Genomic DNA, 20875 nt, shown 5'->3' on the forward strand with positions numbered 1-20875 from the left:
AGCAAATTAAACGCATTTGACAAAAATGGGTTCGTCTATACCTGTCGCATTCGTTTTTAAGTTTCGTTGCTCATCCATCTATCTTAATAACTTTATATTGCTGTTTGTTATTATTCTATTGAAACTAGAGTAATTTTTATCACAGGTTGTATTGTATGTTATTTTCCCTCAATATGGTGGTCACAGAATTGCATTTGTTGGCAATATATTTTTTTGTCAACCTGCTTTGCTCACTTGAAAATTGAATTCAATGTTTGAGAAACAAATTTAAAGTGTGCTTATAATATAATCAAAAATGGTTCTAATATTGATTCTTTTGTGTCTTAGTACAAATGGGATCTAAGATTGATTCTATGAACACTCACAATAAGATGTTAGAAACTCAAATCTCTTAAATAGTCCAACAAATGGCAACCACCTAAAAAAACTCCGTCACCTTTCCAGGTCAGTCGAAACCTAATCCAATAAATCATCTAAATGCCATCAAGGTAGTTCAAAGGAGAGGTTTAGAAGAAACCAAGACCCGTATAAAATCTAGAGAACATTATGCCTCATAGCAGATTGAAAAGAAACCATCAATAACTGGCGGGGGTTAACAGTGAAAAGCCTAAGAATTAAGTGTGTATTGGGACTAAATTTTTTAGACATAAGCTTCATTCAACCTCATTTTAAAATTTTGAGTTCGGTTAAATATAAGTTTACTAACATCCATCCACTAATCAAATTTCCAGCAACACTGTTTTGAATACAAACTCCAAGATAAGAAAAGGTAAAAAAGTGAAGAATGAAAGGCTCATTAGTTTCTAAACTTTGCTTCTATTTAAAAATGAGTTTGAAGGCAAATTTAGAATCAAAACAGCCAGGTACAACGGCTAACCAAAAGAGGCTTACAACGATCACATGCGCAAGCCAACATTAGAGGGATCTAACAGCAAAACCAAACATTTGAAAGAGAAATAGCAATGTATCCAAAATAGTAAAGTACTAACATATGGTAACTACAATGTTGCAATTAAAATATAATCCTCAACAATGACTTCTAAATCTAAATCTAAGGACAAAAACTGACCCCAGAAGGGTACAAAAACTCCGGAATTAAGAAAAGAAAAAAAGTACATTATGAACAGCACAATAATGCACAACATAATCAGCCAAGTACCCTTGAACCGCACACGATGATGTGAACTACAAATTGTGCTCACAGCTATTCAAAATTTCGAGCCTCGTTTACGCCATTCTCTAAACTTGCGAGATAATAGCAAAGACTCCATGCAAAAATTTAAAGAAAATAATACTAGACATTAACTTCATTCTGGTTGGTTATGTACCTCAGCTTCTGAAAACTTTGAGTGAGGCTCCTCCTAAAGGCAAAAAAATTGTGAGGCCCTTTTACCTCATGTCAATATACATGGGGGTTGAAATCATGACATATATTATGGTGCAATATTGAACAGTTAGTGCCTGCCTCCATGCAATTTCAATCGGAGTTTCCATTTGCAGTCTCTTCTCCGCTTGCTAAAGTTGAAGGAGTAGCTTGGATGCGATTCTCCTCGTTGCCAGCATTACGAGATTTTCCAGGTCTCACTCTAACATTGGCTCCAACGGGGAAAGGCTCCTGTAGAGACAAAGAACTTGGTTAACTCTCGTTGAGATTTATTGTCAAGACATAGGTTAACTCATTAATTAAGCACTTATGTATAAACTATTTCTATACCAAAAGATAAAAGTTAAACTGTTTTAATATAAGCTATAAGATGTTTTCATAAGCTATTCCGGAAAGCTTGTGAAAATAAGCTAAAAACAGCTTATTCACATATCATAAGATGTTTCCAAAAGCTCTGCCGAACAGGTGACTAGTGTTTATGCCAATAGATAAACTCAAATAAGCTAATCCAAACAGCTGATAATCAATTACAGGCTATTCCAACGAGAAATTGTTTCAAGCAGGAATGAATGATTATAGAACTAAACTTGTTGAAACTAGTTTCAGCCAATCAAATTGTATAGAATGTCTTCCATTTTGGATACTACTATTCTCATGCATGAAGACAATAGGTTCCTAGCATGACAGTGTTAAATATCAACACCAATTATATAAATATGCACACAACTTCAATTGGCGCAATGGGCCACATAAATAATAGCAAAAGCAGATTTATGGAGCAAAATATCAGGGAAGCATTGCAGTAACTCAGTGTCTTTGTAAATGAGTTCAAATAAAAGAAAAAGTAGATTTACCATATCACCGGCATTTGGGCCTTCTGTCTGAAAGAGAATAGGGCGGCAACGTTTATCTTCATTCATCAGGCTTGAATTCTGGAAATGAGAAACAAGAGAAGCTCTTCCTTGAATTCGGGCATATGCAAGTGACGCTACTTTTTCACTGTTAAACTTCTCCCATTTCTTACCATGGAAAGCCTGTAAAACAATTCTTATCTATTAAGTACAACAATTCAAGAATTAACAAGTGAAAAAACACCAACTCAAAATTCATTGTACATGGATGAATAACTCAAATTAATATTGCACAAGAATTTCCAAATAACCTGGTGGAAAGGAATAATTTGAGCAGGATCAATCATATTTATGAATGCATATCCAACATTACATTTGTTCTGCAAATATTGAAGAATTTAATTAGAAACATAATCACGATTTCATCTCAAAAGGAAAGAATCAATCAACTAATAATAAATACTTGCCTTGAAGTCTATTGGTAAATAGAGAAAATCATAAGTTCCCCGACATTGCTCATCTATGGCAACAAGTAGCATCTTCGAAGTATACCTACCAAAAAATCAAAATCGGTCAAATCAAGAGACCGGTGCAAACGAGTTTGGATGCTTTACTGCCTCTGAAATATCTACAATAATTGTTGGATCTTAAAAACAATCTATTAAAATAAAACAATAGCTTTAAGGAGATTAACAACATTACCATTGCAACATCCAGCTGTAGACAGAAAATGAAATAAGCAGGAAAAATATATTAAAAAAATGAGAAGATTATTCACATACTTGTTGGGAATGTTTTTTATCATGAGCGTTGTTCGGCTGTCTTCTCCACGCAATATGCGGCCCAGGTCAAGTTCATATAGTTTTTTATCCGCATTGCCGGTGGTGTTTGCTTCACTTTTACGGCTGTAGAGGTTTCTCATTCGTTCATTGGTAGGATCAAATTTTGACGTTGCAGTCGTTGACTGTCTACCATAGAGAATATGTGACAACGGATTAGGCGAGCTCTGTCCAGCACTGGACGAGAGTTCAGCACCATTCCCACCAACATGAGAAAACATGTTATTATGAGCAGAAAATTCCATTGGACGCATTTGCCAAGAACCATGGAAACCTCCATTTCCAGGAGAACCCAAGTGAAAAGCAGAAGTCTCAGGAGACTCTCCCAAGTACGAGTTTTTCCTTTCCCAGGGAGAGGCTGTAACAACCGGTGCCGATCCAACATGATGGTCCAAATGTTGTGTTCTCAGCATATGAGGCGGTGTTCTAGCAAAGCTTGACATCTGAGGAAGGCCTGGAGAACCATTAACAAACGATGGCGTTTTCTGCCAAAGCATGTTACTTGGTGAAGATTGCTGATGCAAATTGGAGCCACTCCATATATGATTAAGTCCATGATGTGCGTTGATCCCATTTCCTGATGATCCTAAACAAAAAAAAGATTCCACACCAGGATTTAAATGTAAAACTACTAAATCCTTATTGCAAATAAAACATGAATTCATTTTGGAATACTTAATGACAGATACACTGGCAACCCTAAATTCATTTAAATTAGTCAGATTTTTAAATAGATTTTCATAATTTTGGCATATTACCAAAAAATAAACAATATTTTTAGTATCGGTATAAAATTACAGGAGGAATAGAAAACCTATGAATCTTCCTTAACTACTAAGTCCATTATTGCAAAGTTTTAGATTCCTAAGATATCATAGATATCATTTGTAATAAACATCCAGCACATAAACATCAAGTACACTCACCTCCTCCATTGAATTCTGCTAAGTTCCCAACTGAGCTTATTCCTTGAATATGCCTTCCATTGGAGGCTTCTGTCACTCCAGCCCCTATATTACCAGCCTTGTTGCTAATGGTGCTTGAAAAGGTATAAGGACTACCATTAGCTAAACTACCATGAAACTCTGGTAAAGAATGAGGATGAAATGTTGTTGGACTGGATGCAAATTTCATTGCATCAACAAGGTTGTTGGACTCGGAAACACCAGAAAATTTTCCAATAGATCCCCCTCTCACGGTGTTATTAACGCCAGAATTGACATGAAATAATGCATTATCAATAAATCCATTCGAAGGTTGTTGCCGCATAGCAGATTGAAATCTCTGATTATATCCATTTTCCGAGCCAGCAGAATCAATTGCTCCAGACGACAGTGTTGCTGTAAATGATGTGTAAATGATGTCTAGTTAGACCAAAAAGAGCATTTGCTTCCTAAGAAAAAACTAGATGAGGCAGATAAAATCTTACGCTTTTGTCTTAATGATAAGTTGTCAATAATGCTATGACCAATATCACGTTCATCTTGCACCTTATGGGACTGCTGCATCAGACTACAAAAGCAAGGTTTTTGCGGTTGTTAACAGAAGAAAATAATTTTTAAAAGGAAGGTTTTTGCGGTTGTTAACTAGTTTTCCATCAAGGGGATCTATATTAAGTATGCATATCCATTATAAAACCTTATCTACAAAATATCACTTAGATAGGCATACATAAATAAATTGAAAGTCATTAAAAGAAGAACTGTTTATCGCGGGTGTTAAAAAGAAACAAATAAAAAATAAAAATAGCTAAAAGGAAGTGGGTATCGCCACCATGTCGCAAACCTAGGATGGCCAGGTTCAAGTTTGATCTGCTTTCCAGCAATTTCAATCCTGTTCAATGCCCGAAGTGCAGCTTCAGCAGCTCGCACGTCATAAAACTCTATAAATTTGAGATGCTTCATCTCCGGATATTCATAGATCTGCAATTAAAAACATAACATTTAAGGAATCTTGTATTATCTTCATGAAAATACAGGCAACTAAGACGGGTAAAAACCAACAATGCACACTTACATCTTTAATTTCTCCATAGAAGCCAAAAATACGTTTGAACTCATCGTTTAAAACAGATGAATCAAGACCAGATAACATCAGCGTGCCATGACCAATATCCTTCTCTGGAGCATTGACCTAAAGATGCAATCAAGTTATGATACATCTTTAGAAAAGCATAAAAAGTAGGAAACCGAGGCGATTGAAAAAAGCAAAGCACATAGCAGTGCTACTATATGACTGAAGAAAATTAACACAGCCAAGTATATCCAAATGAAGGCTACAGAAATTGAATTATGCATACAGAACACATTATTACGAAAATACCTTTGGAATCGAATAATGTATATCGAGTTTCCGAGACCTCAATGGCTTGCTTTGAAGGGCTTGCATTGCTCTTTGTGCTGCTCTTAGATCAAAATAAGAAATCATGACAAAGCCGCGATGCTTGCAAGCAGTATACATGGTACGGATATCTCCGTATTGCTGCCAGAAAAAAAAACAGCAATCCATTTACATTTTACAATTAATGCTTTGAAATGTTTGCTAAAAATTTAAGAATACATTAGCGTCAAAAAGGATTAAGACATACCTCAAATAGAGTCTTTAGCTCAAAGTCTTCTACGCTGCTATTAATGTTTCTAACAAAAAGTGTTCTAGAAGGCTGTTCAACAAAAGGAAGTTTTCCTTTGGAACCTCCAAAGAAACCATGATCTCCATCCAAACCACTTGTTCTTCTTAGTGAACTTAAATGTTCATCTCCTTCCAGCTCCATGCCTCCACCGCTGCTAAAAACATCAGTATATTCCGAGTCATCATTAGTCCTAGCATGAGAATTGTATTCTAACCCGTCAGCAACACCAGAAAATAGATCATCTTCATCAGGAAGGAGATTATGTATATAGTCAGCCTCCATCTGTTCAAGAGATTTATATGGTTCTTCCTCCAGAAGAGAACTGGCAGCCGTCGGCTGATCGGACAGAACATCATTCCCCAATATATTTACTGCACCAAGATATGCATATAAACACAGATAAGAATATTGATTTAACTAGAGTAAAATCGGAAAACCTTAAACAAATAAAATGTAACTATGCATGAAAAATATTCTTACATTTATGGCTAAACATATCCGACAGTGAGCTCGAAAATAAACTAGTTTCGCGAGGGAGAGCATTGGTTGCAACAACCTTGTTCCCGATTATACGATACGACGTAGGTTCTGACTGCCTGAACACGTCAGACCATGATTGGGGATTGTGATGAAATGATCCGTTTGAACCCTTCAATACATCAGCAATGCCTTGTTCTCCACCAAAAGGTAGCTTTTGTACACTTTCCTCCGATAGATTAGTCTGTGACATCGGAAATCCGGATTTTGCTTCAAAGGGTGATGAAGCACTCAAAGTACTTCCAGGGGGTGCTACCATTCCATTCATTCCTGATAAAATCAATGCAGCACAGCTTACTTATTCAGCAACAAGGAACATGTTTTTCAGATAAAGTAGTAATTGAATTATATTTATGCACTTACAAAATTTGAACAGAACACCACTGTTCAAAATTAACATGATAAAAAGCAATGAAATCACAAATAGCATATATACTAGTATATCACAATTCACGAATACATATATTTGCTTATATCATATACTTCATTTCTTCTTGAACTTGGAATCACTCATATCAAGGCTAATTGCTAGTTGCATTGATAACAATTTATTACATGAGCACACAAACATTTATAAGAAGTTCAAAACAAAAGTGCGAGAAATATTTCGGGGCATTGATGATGGGATCAGCAAGCAAACCAATACTCGTATAGGTCTATTGTGAACAAATAATGGGTTGATTTGTTTCTCACCTTGGGGGTGTTGGGCATTCATGTATTTTGGCTTCCTTAATCCAACGTTCCTCTGCACAAAAAGAGTTCAAGACAAACAGAAGTTAAGTACTGTAACACTTTTTTAAAAAAAAAAAAATCCAAATTCTATAACTCAGTGGAAGTTAATTACTAGCTCCATGTCTTTTTAAGCTTCATTTAAGATTATTAAGTACAGATTATAAAATCTAATTAATGCCTTGTGTAAAGTAAAATATCTGTTTAATAATCATGAGATATCCTTTAGCTCTTTAATTTAATACACGTAATTTTTACAAAATTCTCTCTCTTAATAGTATTTAATGTTTATCATAATTCAGAACAAAACAAATTATCATCAAATTCATAAGATCATAGAATAGAAGTTTATGAAGAAAAAAAAAATGAGATAAATAAATTACCTCTGAATGAAATGAAATATCATCGAAAAAATTGGAGGGGTCAGAAACACCCCTCTGATCCATGACTTGAAAAGGCATCCTTCAGCACAGAATCTGGAAGGAAAAAAATAAATTACAAGTATTGCTGAAAAGTTCTTCACTTGCTACCTTCTTTGGTCTCAACTCATCATCATCTTAATCTGGAGAATAATTTAAGGAAAAAAAAATTAAACATGGCACAAAAAAAAAGGAAATTTTTAATATTTTAAACTCTGTTACATATATATATATATATATTATTCAATTGCGAAATTCAAAGAGATAGACGCAAAAACTAAGCAGAAAATATTTGCATAAATATTCAACTAAAAACTCCCTTTACCTACCAAATACCTAACACAATTGAAACCATTTTCAAGCAAAGAAAAACAATGAAGAGAATTGAAACAAAAAAAAAATCCATCGAAATCATGAAATTCAAATTCATCTGCAAAATTTTGATAAAAAATTCTAGCTCAAGGGAAATTTACTCAAAAAGCCCTCAATATCAATAGATCAAGTACAAAAACCCAATTTTTCAAAGGAGAAGACAACTATGAACAACATCAACATGTTGTAATCTGAATTCAATCTCAAATTCAGCAACACCATGTGGCAAAAGAACCAAGTCAAAAAAATATGTTTTTTTAATAAATAATATATCAAACAAAGCAAAATTCGGACCTAAATTCAAATACCATATTTCTCCAAAACAAATAAAAAAACTTCAAAACTCAAAATTCTCTGAGAAAGAGAAAGAGGGTATGAGAAAAAAGATGAAAAATATAATTTTTCAAAGGTTTAATAGATAAAGAATTCAGAAACATATGATCCTGTAATGTTTTAACAAAATCTCACCTCTTATATTTGCAATGCTTGAAGAACAATAAAAGAATAAATTAAAAAAAATGAGGTAAGTTTTTTTTTTTGGTTTATGAGGACCCAAATACTGGCTTGAAAATTTGAGAAAAAGGAATAAGGGATCGGAAAATGGAGGTGAGAAATGAAATTCCGGCCAGCATAGGGCAATTTGCCGGCGAGATTATGCTCGCCGGTAGCGTTGTTGTTTGAAGAAAGAAACCAGACAAAGACAAGAACAAGAACAATAGGAGAGTTTTTTAAGACTTTGTAAGAAAGAGAGAGAAAGAGAAACACAAATATAGAGAGAGAAAATACAGACAGAGAAAATATAGAGAGAGAATTTAGATTAGTTGGCTTTTGATTAAGATAAGATTAATAATTTTTTTATAACTTTTTTTTGACTAAATTTTTAAAATCATTTTAAATAGTAAGGATCATTACTTGAAAAATATTATGCGTTTAATTATGCCTGGAAAATGGAATTCTAGAATACATTTGTTACACAAATGGTGCATGTATTCATTTGTGTAAAACTTTTTTTTTGACCAAAATAACTTATTTATTTATGTGATGTAAATAAAAGTAATATTTCTTTCGCTTTAATTTAAGATTAATTTTAATGTTCTACCAAGAAAAATTAATTTTAGCATTTGACAAAAAACAACTAACATTTTAACAAAAGAATATTAAATTACATTATATATTTTTCCAGTTTAACCCTATTAGTATAATATCCACTGTTTTATTAAAAATAACAATTAACATTTCAGTACAGTACAGTCAAAAAAATTAACATTTCAATAATTTAATAAAAGTTCCCTAAAAAAAATTGATAAAAAATTAATAAAAGTATTGCACTCAACATTTTATTTTTTTATATAAAATATTCCGATCAAAAGAATATTATTTATTGTTTCAATAATTTAATAAAATGATTTTACTCAATTTTTTTTGTCTTATAAAAAATTCCAATCAAAAAATATTATGTGTTATAGATTTCGATTGGAAAATGGAAATCTTGAATACACCTGCCACACAATGCACCTATCCATCAGAATATTATTTTTGTATAAAACTTTTTTTGACCAAAAAAATATTTATTTATTTATGTAATGTAAATAAAATTGTTTTTTTGTTGACCCAGTAAATAAATAAAATTGTTATTCCACGCATCTTAAATTAATTTTAATACTTGACAAAAAAAAAGTATTAACATTTTAACAAGAGAATATTTCTGTTAAAAAGGATATTATAATAATTTAATTTAATTTTTGGTTAGTCTTGTCAATTCTGATTTCTAATAGAACGCTCTAATAATATAGAGTTTGATTGTAAAGTAAGTATAGTCTCACGAACAATTGTTTCATCTAAAAATTCAGTTCGCATTCTCTCGAATAATTCGTCATTCGATAAAACTCATTAATTATTTAAGCTCAATCACCTAGATTTATAATAATTTAATTTTTGTAATGCATTTTCTCTATGGGTCTTTTTTTTTCTTCCTATTTTTCTTAGATTTCTTATTCCTTTGACTCTTTTATTTGTTATTTTTTTTACTTCAGTACCAGTTTTTGTTAATGGTTAGCTTTTTTTTTTTGACTAAAAATTAGATTCCTATTAAGTTGCACATCCTTTTCCGGAAAAAAGATTATCCTTCCTATTAAGTTGATGAGCATTTTTCCTCCTCCTTTTCCGGAAAAAACTTGTTCCAAGTTTCCTCGCCATTTTGTCGAATAGTGAATTAAAACGCAAGAACAACAGAAAAGTTGCAATATTATACGGTGAAATGAATATGAAAAATAAATAAAGAGTTGTCTTTAACTTTAGATCTATTGTGTTCTTGTAAGTTGCACATCCCAATCGACCATCTGCTACTGTATCAAGGTGAGTGTCGTCGTGTACGAAAATGTTTTGTTTTGGATCGGAGGCCACCACTGTCACAACATGTTTAGTTGCTCTACAACATGTTTCATTACCTAGTAAGTTTCTTTTTTTAAAACAAAATTATTATTATTATTATTATTATTATTATTATTATTATTATTATTATTATTATTATTATTATTATTATTATTATTATTATGTAAAATGTTAACATGTGCACAAAGAAAGAAATGTCCAAGGCAAAAAACCAGTTCCAACTCCAAAGGAAAATTGGGTTCCTATCAAAGACAATCCATCGGGAATAGGTTCCTCTCTTGCTTTTGCAGCACCACAGAAGGAGGTGGCCCCGGTACCCATTCAGCAAGATATTACGGTCACTTTGGCAGGTTCGAATCGTGACATTGGCAACAATAATATTCCGGAGGAAGATATTACAGAGGTGCAACATCAATCTTATATTCCAGTTGAAGACAACAATGTTACACAACATGACATGGGCACAAATATGAATATCCCGTTGGAAGAAAATTCGGACCAGATGGCAGACACCACAATTCCTTCTGAAGCAGTCACACACCAATCCATGAACTCAGATATTCCAGTTCAAAAAACTCTTGAGGCCGCATCTTTGAAGGCTACTTTGGAGCTTGGTGCAGTGTCCCTATCCCATGGGGACGAAAGTATTAATCACGCAGATGATATCCCGGTAGAAACACAGACAACTATGGCAGTACCAACGCATGATATCAACTCAACTGAAGCATTTCTAGCTGTGGAGGCCAACTTGTGTGCTGATGAGGCCGAAGAACAGGTTATGATCACCTACGAAAAAAATGTTGACACAGAAATCCATCAAGAAAGGCTGCCCAACACATCCGTTCATGTACTTGAGGAAATTCCTGTGGGTCCAGCTCAATTACAAAGACAAGAGGTACATCCTAGCAAGAACATTCAACATGGTTTAGATTTGTGGGAAAGAGTCCGAGAGTATGATGCTCGATCAGCAGCTGAAGCTGCAGCTGGCGCATCTGCAGGTCTTATTCTTACAAGAAATCAGAAGCAGAAACTGAAGGTCCAACATGTTCTTTCAAAGAAGTCTTCTAAATCCAGTGCTCGGGGTTCCACTGATCACTGAATTGTCTCTGTTCGAATACTAGATGAAACAGTTGCGCAGATAGGTTGGCTTCTATGGGTCACTCCTATGTTGGTATAGTCTGGCTAGGCTCTATTCCTATTGTTGTATGGCTTAATCTCTATAGGGATAGATGTGGACTTCCAAATTATAGATTTCCATGATCTGTTTTTTGGTTGTTTTTTTTTTTTTTTTTTTTGTTTCTTCTGTTTCTTTTCTGTTTCTCTTGTTTTTCTTTTTGTTTTTTTTGGAGGGTTTTGGTCTTGTCCCCCCTCCTTTTGTAATTATTTTTCCCTTTTTTTAATAAAATTTTAGAGCGTTGCGGCATAGGATGGAGGCCTCTCGAGGTGCCAACTTAGTTGGGACGTTGATGATGCCTCTTGATGTCTGTCTACGTTCCTTGCTTATCAAAAAAAAAAAAAATGTTAACATGTGTCCTCAAGATATTTATACGTATACTAAGGTACCGTTTGACCCGGCTTATTTTCAGTTTCTCTATATTTTTAAGAAGTTAGGTCAAACACAATATCAATAAAGCACCTTCTAAAAACAGTACTTATTTTAGAATGCATAAAATTGAATGGAATGAGCTTTGAACAAAAGTTGTTGAATGCTACTTCAAAAAACCACTTCTCGGCAATTTATTTCACAAGCACCTCTTTTCAAATCACGCTGGCAACCTTTTCTTTTATTTTTTCAATATGTTTTTTTTCTTCCATTTTATTTTATTTTATTTTTTTGAACTGGTCCATTTAATTTTTTTTAAGGAGGGTCCATTTAATTTTATTATCTATTTTTAAGGAATTTTATTATCTTTTTATCACTTATATATTAGTTTCAATATCTTTTAATTATCACAACCTCGCAAATATTTTTATTCATGTTGTCATTGAATGACACCAAATATTTTTATTCTCTTTCTTCAACCTCGGAAATATACACACACACACATTAGAGTTTAGAGTAATACTTTATGTCCATTTGTATGTTTTTTTTTGTTACACTAATGCGTATAATTTTTGTTAGTGTTGCGTAATGCATATAATTATTTTTATAAAATTTTAATTTTAATTAAAAGTACAAGTGTAGTTGCCTAAAAAAATTATACTTATATATATTTTACACATTTGTATTGTAACAAATTATGCGTATCTTTTTCTTATTAAAAAAACTAAACATATCTTTTTCAATGACACCAGCAATCTAACAAATATAATATTATATAATATAAATTCTTATCTATTTGACTGACACTAAAAATATGGTATTCTTATAACAAAATTTGTTATAGAGTATAATTGGAAAAGAAAAAACAAACTATTCTCATTATATATACACGCACATATACATATTATAGATATATTCATAATAAATTCAAAGTTTTGTCCTTGTGAGCTTATCTCAGTTGATAAAGATAACGCATAAATATATGCAAGGTCCGGGGTTTGAACCCCGGACACCATAAAAAAAGTAATAAATTCAAAGTTTTGTAAATATTTTGCCAAACAACTTTTAACTTAAAAATAACTTTAAAACTAAAAAACAATAAATAAACCAAACAGATTTAGCTTCTTCCTTAAAGAGCTTTATTTTAACTTTGTTTTAAAGTAGCTTTTAGACCGAAAAAAAGTCTGGCCAAACGGTACCTAAAGATAAAAACATTGTATTAAAAGTTGTATATTTCATTTTCCCAAAAAAAATTAAGGAATAATTACTATTCAAAATTTCTTTAAATGTAGTCTTTGAGCATAAGTTTGTATCACTCTTACAATATCATTCAATAATTTATCGAGTAAATACTCAACTTAGTCCCTAAATTTTAACGCGTCGGCCAACTTAGTCCCTCAATTATACGAAATTTCTAATTAGTCCCTGAATTTGTAAATTGTCAATCAATTTCGTCCTTCTGTCCAAACGGAGGGTTAACGGGCTGACGTGGCCGTTAACCTCTCACATGTCATACGCCACGTAGGCAGGGACTAATTTGGCCGAAAATAACAAACATTTTGAAGGACTAAATTGATTGATTTGCAGAAATTTTTTTGGCTTCTTCCCAAACAGCTCTTTTCTTCCCCAACGTATCTGTCTTCCCCAATTGTATAAAATTGGAACCCTAATTAAACAATATGCAATCTACATTCTAATTAAATGGGAATATGGGAAAAAACTGTTATTAAAGTCGAACTTCATCTTCAAGCTCCAACTTTAATGGTGATGAAAAGAGGTTGAAGATGATTCAGAAATGCAACCTTCAAATACATCCCTAAGTAATATTAAAAACCATCAAATAAGTCCCTGAATTTTTTAATCATATATCAAACAGATCCTTGAAATTACATAACACACAAATTGAAACTGAAATATTATATAGGCAAAAGGCATAGGTCATAAGTCATAAGTCTGAGAAATTACATAGGCAAAAGCAACCCAATTTTGAGGCATTATGCTGGTAGATTATCCTTTCAAGTGACTCATGTTAATATGACTGATAGCTTCACTGTTGATCTGGAAAAACATTCATGCTCATGCAATTTCTGGGAATTAGTTGGAATACCATGCCGGCATGCAGTCTCGGCAATTCATAAAAAGGTTGACGACCCTGTCAACTATGTGCAAAGGTATATTACCATAAAGATACTTATAAGAAATGATATGAAGAAGGAATCACACCTATCAATGGGCAAAATAAATGTAAAATTGTGCAAAACTGCGCAGAATTATGCATAAAAATGTGCAGAAATTGTATGCAAAACTGCGCAGAATTATGCGTAAAAATGTGCAGATTTTGATGATTATCTACGTGCAGAATTTGTATGTAAATGGTGCAAAATTCGTGTGTAAAACTGCGCAGAATTTGTGTGTAAAACTATGCAGAACTATGTGCAAAACTGTGCAAAATTGTGTTACATTATCTGATATGGCTCATGTAAAATATTTTCTTATGCATTATTGTGTTCATATTATTTCAGGGGAAACCTAAAGGATTAAAAAATATCAATTCTAAAGGCATAACACAGGTAAAAAAGGCCAAGACAGTTCCTAATCCTGCTGCCAATGAAACTCCTCAAGCTATGTCCAAGTTTAATGGTGATGAAAAGAGGTTGAAGATGATTCAGAAATGTAACCTTCAAATACATCCCTACTTAATATTAAAAACCATCAAATAAATCCCTGAATTTTTTAATCATATATCAAATAGATCCTTGAAATTACATAACACACAAATTTACTGCTAGTGGTAGTTCACACATACATCACTCATGACATGATACACCTAGAAAGAGATAGAAAAAGGAAAGGTAGCCCAGACGTATCACGTAGTAGCAAGTAAAGCAAAGCATATGCATTAACATAACTAGTTTTGATTTGACTTTGAAAAAGTCATTCATCCAACTCATTCATATTCATTCATCACTCAACACACAACACAACAACACTACCCAACCAACACAACTCATTTTCTATCCTCAACCAAACATACTTAACCTCAATTAATCGTTTGATTATTGCTTAATGGCTTTAGAGTTGCAAGCTTTGAATTCTTCTCCAACAGGAGCTACTAACGAAAAAATCATGCTCTCACAAAGCAACACCAATGAAAAAATCAACATCTCTGAATCTCATCACCAAATCGAATCATCATCTTCACAGCAACAACAACCGTTGCAGTCGCCGCCATCACCAGTGAAGTTGAACCACAAGTGCAGTGTTTGCGACAAAGCTTTTCCATCTTATCAAGCACTTGGTGGTCACAAAGCCAGCCACCGTAAATCTTCATCAGAAGCACCAACATTTTCCTCTTCATTACCAACGTCAGAATCGTCGGAGATGATGATGATTTTGGAGGGGTGAGAATGGAGAAATTTTTAGCGGGAAGGAGAAGGTTCAAGGATGTGTTTGATGGTTCTGACTGAAATGTGAAGAAGGAGGAATATGTAATGCAGGGGCAAAATGGGAAAAGCAGGAAAAAAATAAACTGAAAAGTGAAAAATGAACTTTTTCCAAATCAATCAAATTAGTCCCAGAACACGTGGCTTCCTTCTTGCCACGCGTACAAGACAACACAGCATGCAGGGCGACATGTCAGCATGGCTAACAGAGCACTTTGACGGAGGGACCTTTTTGATCGACGTTTGACAAATTCAGGGACTAATTAGAAATTTCGTATAATTGAGGGACTAAGTTGGCCGACGCGTGAAAATTCAGGAACTAATTTGATGGTTTACTCATAATTTATCAGATCTTAACTTCAATAATGTCAAGTAGAGTTAGACCATCTACGTTCCTTTTGAAAGAAATAAAGAGCTTGAAGAGAGATAAACAAAAAAATATACGGTGGATTCTATCACCAATTTATCGGACCATAATTAGAAAGAAAGAAAATTGTATGCATGTGTTCCTCTACAAATGAAATAGTAGAATATTCCATACCTTGAGAATTGAAGAGAATCCTAACGCAATAACAATTTAAAAAAAAAATGATATTTGTACAATTATATTTTGGATAATTTTTAGGACAACGTTTTATTTCCTCTTCTTTTGGGACAAAAATAATATAGAGAAAAATAGAAAGAGAGAGAGAGTGATGCAATACGGATGTGAGAGAGAAATTTGTCCTAAAAATTATCTTCATTGCACAAGATCATTTCTCTTTCAAAAAATACGAACTAATTCAACATTTTATTGTACAAAAACGTCAATATTTTTTTATAACTATACTTTATGGGTTTCTTATTCCAACCAAATACTTTTTATGCACACAAGCGTTAAAACTTCATAAGCGTTAAAACTTCATTTGTCAGAAAAAAAAAGAGAGTTAAAATTTCAATTGTTGATTACTTGCATAATGTGCTCGAATTGTTTATCAATATGTCGTGCTCAACTTCAATATCTAAATGATTTGTTATCCATTATTAATACTTGATTGTTTGTTTATTTATATTTATTTGTTTATCGTTGTTGTTGATTTGTTTGTTCAAGGAACTACTCACTTGAATATGAGGATGTCGCCTCTCTCCTTCCTTTGGGTAGTGTGTGTGGATAAGTTTCCACCAATCAGCAGCTATCTTTGCTTATACCTAATCACATGGCCAATCATTTATTCTGAAGCTCTGATTCATTTTTTATGCTTAGTTTTTTGTAGTAAATAATTGTGTTATATGTCCATCCATGTTGGTTTATGATTTTATATACAACAAGAACAACAACTAGAACTACAACTACTATGGACGGGTGCAAAAAAGAGCCATTTATTCAATATAATAATATATGCTTTGAAAATGCTACTAGCGATTATTTTACAATAAATTTATTCATTTCAATTGATAAAGTGCATCCATATGATACATATTTAAAGTTGTTTACTCTAAAAAGGATAATTTTATAAACAAACTCACAATATTCAGGTTAATCGCATAAAACAACTAGATGTATAAACTTACAAATATGATTGTATTTTAGTGCATGGAATACACATATCTCAATATTTGTAATGTCGACGGTGCAAAGTCAATGATTCGGTCTGCATTTGATCAAAATTAACCCTTCAACCTTAATCAAATAAACATCACACCAAGATGGAAAATTATGAAAAATCAAATTTGAGAAAGAAAAAATGTTGTTGGTTAGGTTAAGAGAAAGAGAAAAAAGAGGATAGTGTATTTATATTCTATATGAATTACGAGAGATATAAGAATTTGAGTTATGTTATCTAAACTCAATATTAGACATCGCATACTATAGTTTTATATTTATCTCTCACTTACTTTTACATTTTTTTTTACTTATTACTTGGTTTTTCATTATATAAAACTTATAAGAATTCTTTTAGGGAAAAAAAAAGCATATAAAGCAATACTATATATTTGTCAAATTTGTGTGTCAATTTAACATTTATGTAAGAAGTTATAAGTTAGGAGTTAGTTTGTTACTAATTAGTTTGTTTGTACTCTTTTCTGTTTTCTCATATTAGTTTTTGTTGCTAAGTTGAATGCAAATAGTTAACACACTTTGGTTGTTTAAATATATCCACTTCCGCTCTTTTATTGGTGTCCTAAATAATGATCGACTTTCTCTCTTTTATAGGCGTCTCAAAAGTTATTATACTTTGATTGTATAAATATCACTCATCTTTACTTAACATAAGAAAAAGTTGATACTTCAATTCCATTTTGGTTGACCATGATTTCAAATATATTATGAATTTAATAGATATGTGGTGGAAGACTTTTGAACATGGTGAAACCATGGGAAATTAAAATACTTCGTTAAACTGCTTCATCGTCTGGTTGTGAAAGTAATTTAAGTGTCTTTAAAAGAATTCATACCAAAAAAAAAAAAAGGAATTGATTGGAGCACCAGAGGTTAAATGATCTTGTGTTTGTTTAATTACAACTTCCAGTTTAAAAAATAGGTATACAATTATTTTAAATTTTTTACCTACAACCCTCTACATTTCTTTATATATTATCAGTTGAATAATATCACTTCATAATTGATACCCTTCACATTGGTTAGATCATTCAACAAGAAGCAAGCACATGATCCTATTGACTATGAAAGCATAAATGACATTGAATTTTGGATCATGGAAGAAGATACAAATGCTACATCTATTATTGATTTCAATGAGATAGAAACTTTGCTTTACAATGGGAAATCTATTCACACAGTTGGTTTAGACAATGAGCAAGGTGAGAATGAGATATTGCTTATGTACATTTTTTTTATTGTGGTATGTTAGTTTATAAATGCTAGACTTAATGACTTGCTTACTATTTTTAGCTGAAAAGGCATCCATCAATGAAGTTGAAGCAGAAGAACTTAATTTGGATTCATTTCCAAAAAAGATGTGAATAGTTATAGTGGTGCTAATGATCAAATCCAACCGACATACATGGTTGATCATTAGATTGCATGAGATTTTATATTTTAATGTTTGCAGTCTGAACTTTGAGTTTATATCATGAAGACTTGTCTTTGTTGTGGATTTATGCATTTTTACTTTCTTAGTTATGATTTTAAATGAATTACTTATTAAAATAAATTAGCACTACATGTATTGTTTATTTAGTATCGGTCCAATCCATCGATCCATAACTTGAAGGTCACACCGGTTAGACCTCTGATCCGGTTGTTATAACATTACAATATATCCAATACGCATTTTTCATCCAAACCCTTGATGTGGCTATTAACTAAGCACATGGTTGATTACATAGCCTCTGGCATTGGCTGTTACAAAATGAGCAAACTCACTCAGTAATTCATTTGAAATTATATATCCAAACATATTAACAGTAGTGGTATGTAAAAATAAAATAGGGATTTTTGGTAAGACATGAAATCCAATAAGTCACGCCATGGCCTGGCTAAGCATGGTGGAAAAATTTCCTCTAAATTCATGTATAATATACTCTAGCTACAAACTATAAAATGAATTCCATGATAGTCACAAATGCAAACAATAATGAGCATTTGTGTGTGCTTGGAGATTTTAACTTATGTGATCAATGACCGACCATTATGACTTCACCCAACCATGTAACTCATGGCCAAGTTGCTTTTAAGTGCCTCATTTAAAATTTTAGTTTGGATTGACTTGACCTTGCTTTAAGGAAGGGTGGTTTTGAACTTGTCCTCTTTCAATGAATCATTGCCTTTCAAATGCACATAACACATCACCTTGCATCAATGCATGATAAAGGTTTTGAATCTTTGTGTTGGTGATTGGAAATTTTGGCTTCATCAGGCTGGATGACGAGCCACTTCCTTGGGTTTGCCATTGCTAGCTATGCCAACATTTCTTGTAACCCTGGCCTTAACTGTTTCTTTTTTCCAAAGCAATCTTCTCAAGAGCTCTAGGATAATTATAAATTCTAGTGAAATTAGAATTTTAAGCAATTTAAGTGCTTCAATTGAATTCTCTTTTTTTATATTTTTCTTTGTATAAAGACCGAGTTGAAGGCTTTGACGACTCCAAATTTTTGTATTTTTTTTTTGAAACTCTATATCCAGCTCTAGGATCGACTAATCTGAGAGGTTCAGTTGCACTATTCACTTGCATACCGAAATTTATATTAGAGGAAATCGAACTTGAGACTTTGAGAGAAGCACACTCCAAAGTCTCAAGCCAACACCACTAGACCAACTCAAGTGAGTTCCAATTTTTGTTATATTGTTTTAATAGGTGGGTATATTTTATATTTATATTTTTTTGGTGGTGTATTTGGTGGTGTATTTTATATTTATATACTCTTTTTTTGTGGTGGTCGGGGTTTGAACTCCGGACCTTGCATATATTATGTATTGTTTCTAGAGGACATATATTTATATACTTTTTTTTTGTAGTGTATATATTTATATACTCTAATAACGTATATTTAGCTACATATATTGGTAGAAATAAAAAATAAAAAAAAGTCAAAAGATTGTCACTTAATTGCTAGATTGATTTCTTCATATTCTAACACTTATAATCTCTTCGACAACTGCAAAGAGAGTTTTATTAGCAACAAAATTCTCAAGTCAAAACTCAAAAACAAATTAGCAATGAGTTTCATACAAAAAGCTAAGTTGTTTACATTGAAAAATATATTGCTGGTTTTTTTAATATATTGTCCAATTATACATGAATTTGACTCATTGAAATGTAATTCAGCTCGATTTTTCCAGATAGTTAATGTCAGTTTTTATTTTCTTTGTGTTGCTTTAATTTACCTTTTACATAAGCAAAATTATTATGATGTCTTTTGCTTACAAGATAATTTAATAATATATTAATTTTTTTTTAAAAAAAAAACTTTATTGGGCCCCTCGTGATATGTTAGCTAGCTTTGCCGCTATATAAAGTGAGCTATAAAATTCTTCATTCTTTAAACTTTGTAGGACTATTTTAATAAATTTTACAAATTTTAGGATAGAAACATAATATGTAATGAAAAGTGATGAAAACAAGAGTTTCAAGAATTTAAATCAAATTTAGAATTTTAAAATATGAACTAATTATAAATAAAGAAAAATAAGGACCATTATTGACACGAGAAAAGTCATATATCTGCCTTGTCCATATTAAATGTGCTTGTGGTGTACACCCTCCGGTCACTATTATAAGCAAAAAACAACATTTTAGATTCATTCATTTAATGATGTATTTGGTCTTTATTATAGACCACATACATCATTAAATGAATGAATCCAAAATGTTGTTTTTTGCTTATAATAGTGACCAGAGGGTGTATGAATTAAAATGACGCTCATTTGGGATTGGAGCTAGGGTATGGACCAAATCAACAGCCTTAAGTGGGAAATGAGCATTGGTTGGAAGGAATGGACCTTAGAATTTATCAAACTTAAGTAATAATTTAGCAAGGTGATATTCATTTTTGGCGCATATATCAAGCTTTGGTAATATTTTAGAAAATTCTATCAAGATTTTTCAAGAGCGATGAGTTTCACCATTCTTTCAGCTATATCTGAGTCTGAAAGAATCAGACGATACTAGCAACCAGTTACCATTACAACCCCATTCTAGTCCTTTGAAGTCTTTCGGTTGTTTGGCCAACATCGCAAGATTAAAGTCATTTGAAGTTTTGAACGCTCGTTCCTCCATGGTAATATATAACGATTA

General features: G+C 32.4%; 1 protein-coding gene and 1 long non-coding RNA gene across 3 annotated transcripts; one reads left to right on the forward strand and one right to left on the reverse strand.

The window, feature by feature from the left end:
• Window positions 1-944: 944 nt before the first annotated feature.
• LOC146934041 (protein MEI2-like 4) lies at window positions 945-8531 on the reverse strand. Of its 2 annotated transcripts, none has more exons than XM_085705875.1 (15): window positions 8229-8531; window positions 7353-7531; window positions 6934-6985; window positions 6184-6510; window positions 5662-6074; window positions 5397-5555; window positions 5091-5207; window positions 4860-4996; window positions 4504-4586; window positions 4001-4414; window positions 3018-3660; window positions 2703-2787; window positions 2547-2615; window positions 2239-2418; window positions 945-1615 (listed from the first exon to the last, which is right to left on the reverse strand). In XM_085705875.1, exons 2-15 carry the CDS (start codon window positions 7428-7430, stop codon window positions 1478-1480), a joined length of 2895 nt encoding a protein of 964 aa, XP_085562001.1. In that variant the 5' UTR covers window positions 7431-7531; window positions 8229-8531; the 3' UTR covers window positions 945-1477. The 2 variants fall into 2 exon arrangements, with proteins under 2 accessions (XP_085562001.1, XP_085562000.1); XM_085705874.1 differs by having other exon boundaries at window positions 4848-4996.
• Window positions 8532-17767: 9236 nt separating this feature from the next.
• On the forward strand, window positions 17768-18212 carry LOC146934042 (uncharacterized). Its single transcript, XR_015008453.1, has 2 exons — window positions 17768-17939; window positions 18031-18212. It is a non-coding gene; the product is annotated as an uncharacterized LOC146934042 (long non-coding RNA).
• The last annotated feature ends 2663 nt before the right edge of the window (window positions 18213-20875 follow it).

Source organism: Medicago sativa, chromosome 4 (assembly GCF_051527215.1).
Source record: "Medicago sativa cultivar Bolivia chromosome 4, Bolivia_mono, whole genome shotgun sequence".
Taxonomy (NCBI): domain Eukaryota; kingdom Viridiplantae; phylum Streptophyta; class Magnoliopsida; order Fabales; family Fabaceae; genus Medicago; species Medicago sativa.

Bases quoted from the DNA above. Each gene is read 5' to 3' on its own strand.
- LOC146934041 (XM_085705874.1), bottom strand. From the start codon at position 7,430: ATGCCTTTTCAAGTCATGGATCAGAGGGGTGTTTCTGACCCCTCCAAT. The intron at 2,419-2,546 runs GTTATTTGGAAA...ATTGTTTTACAG, and splicing joins AAATTATTCCTTTCCACCAG to GCTTTCCATGGTAAGAAATG. The intron at 1,616-2,238 runs GTAAATCTACTT...TTGTCTCTACAG, and splicing joins GCCCAAATGCCGGTGATATG to GAGCCTTTCCCCGTTGGAGC.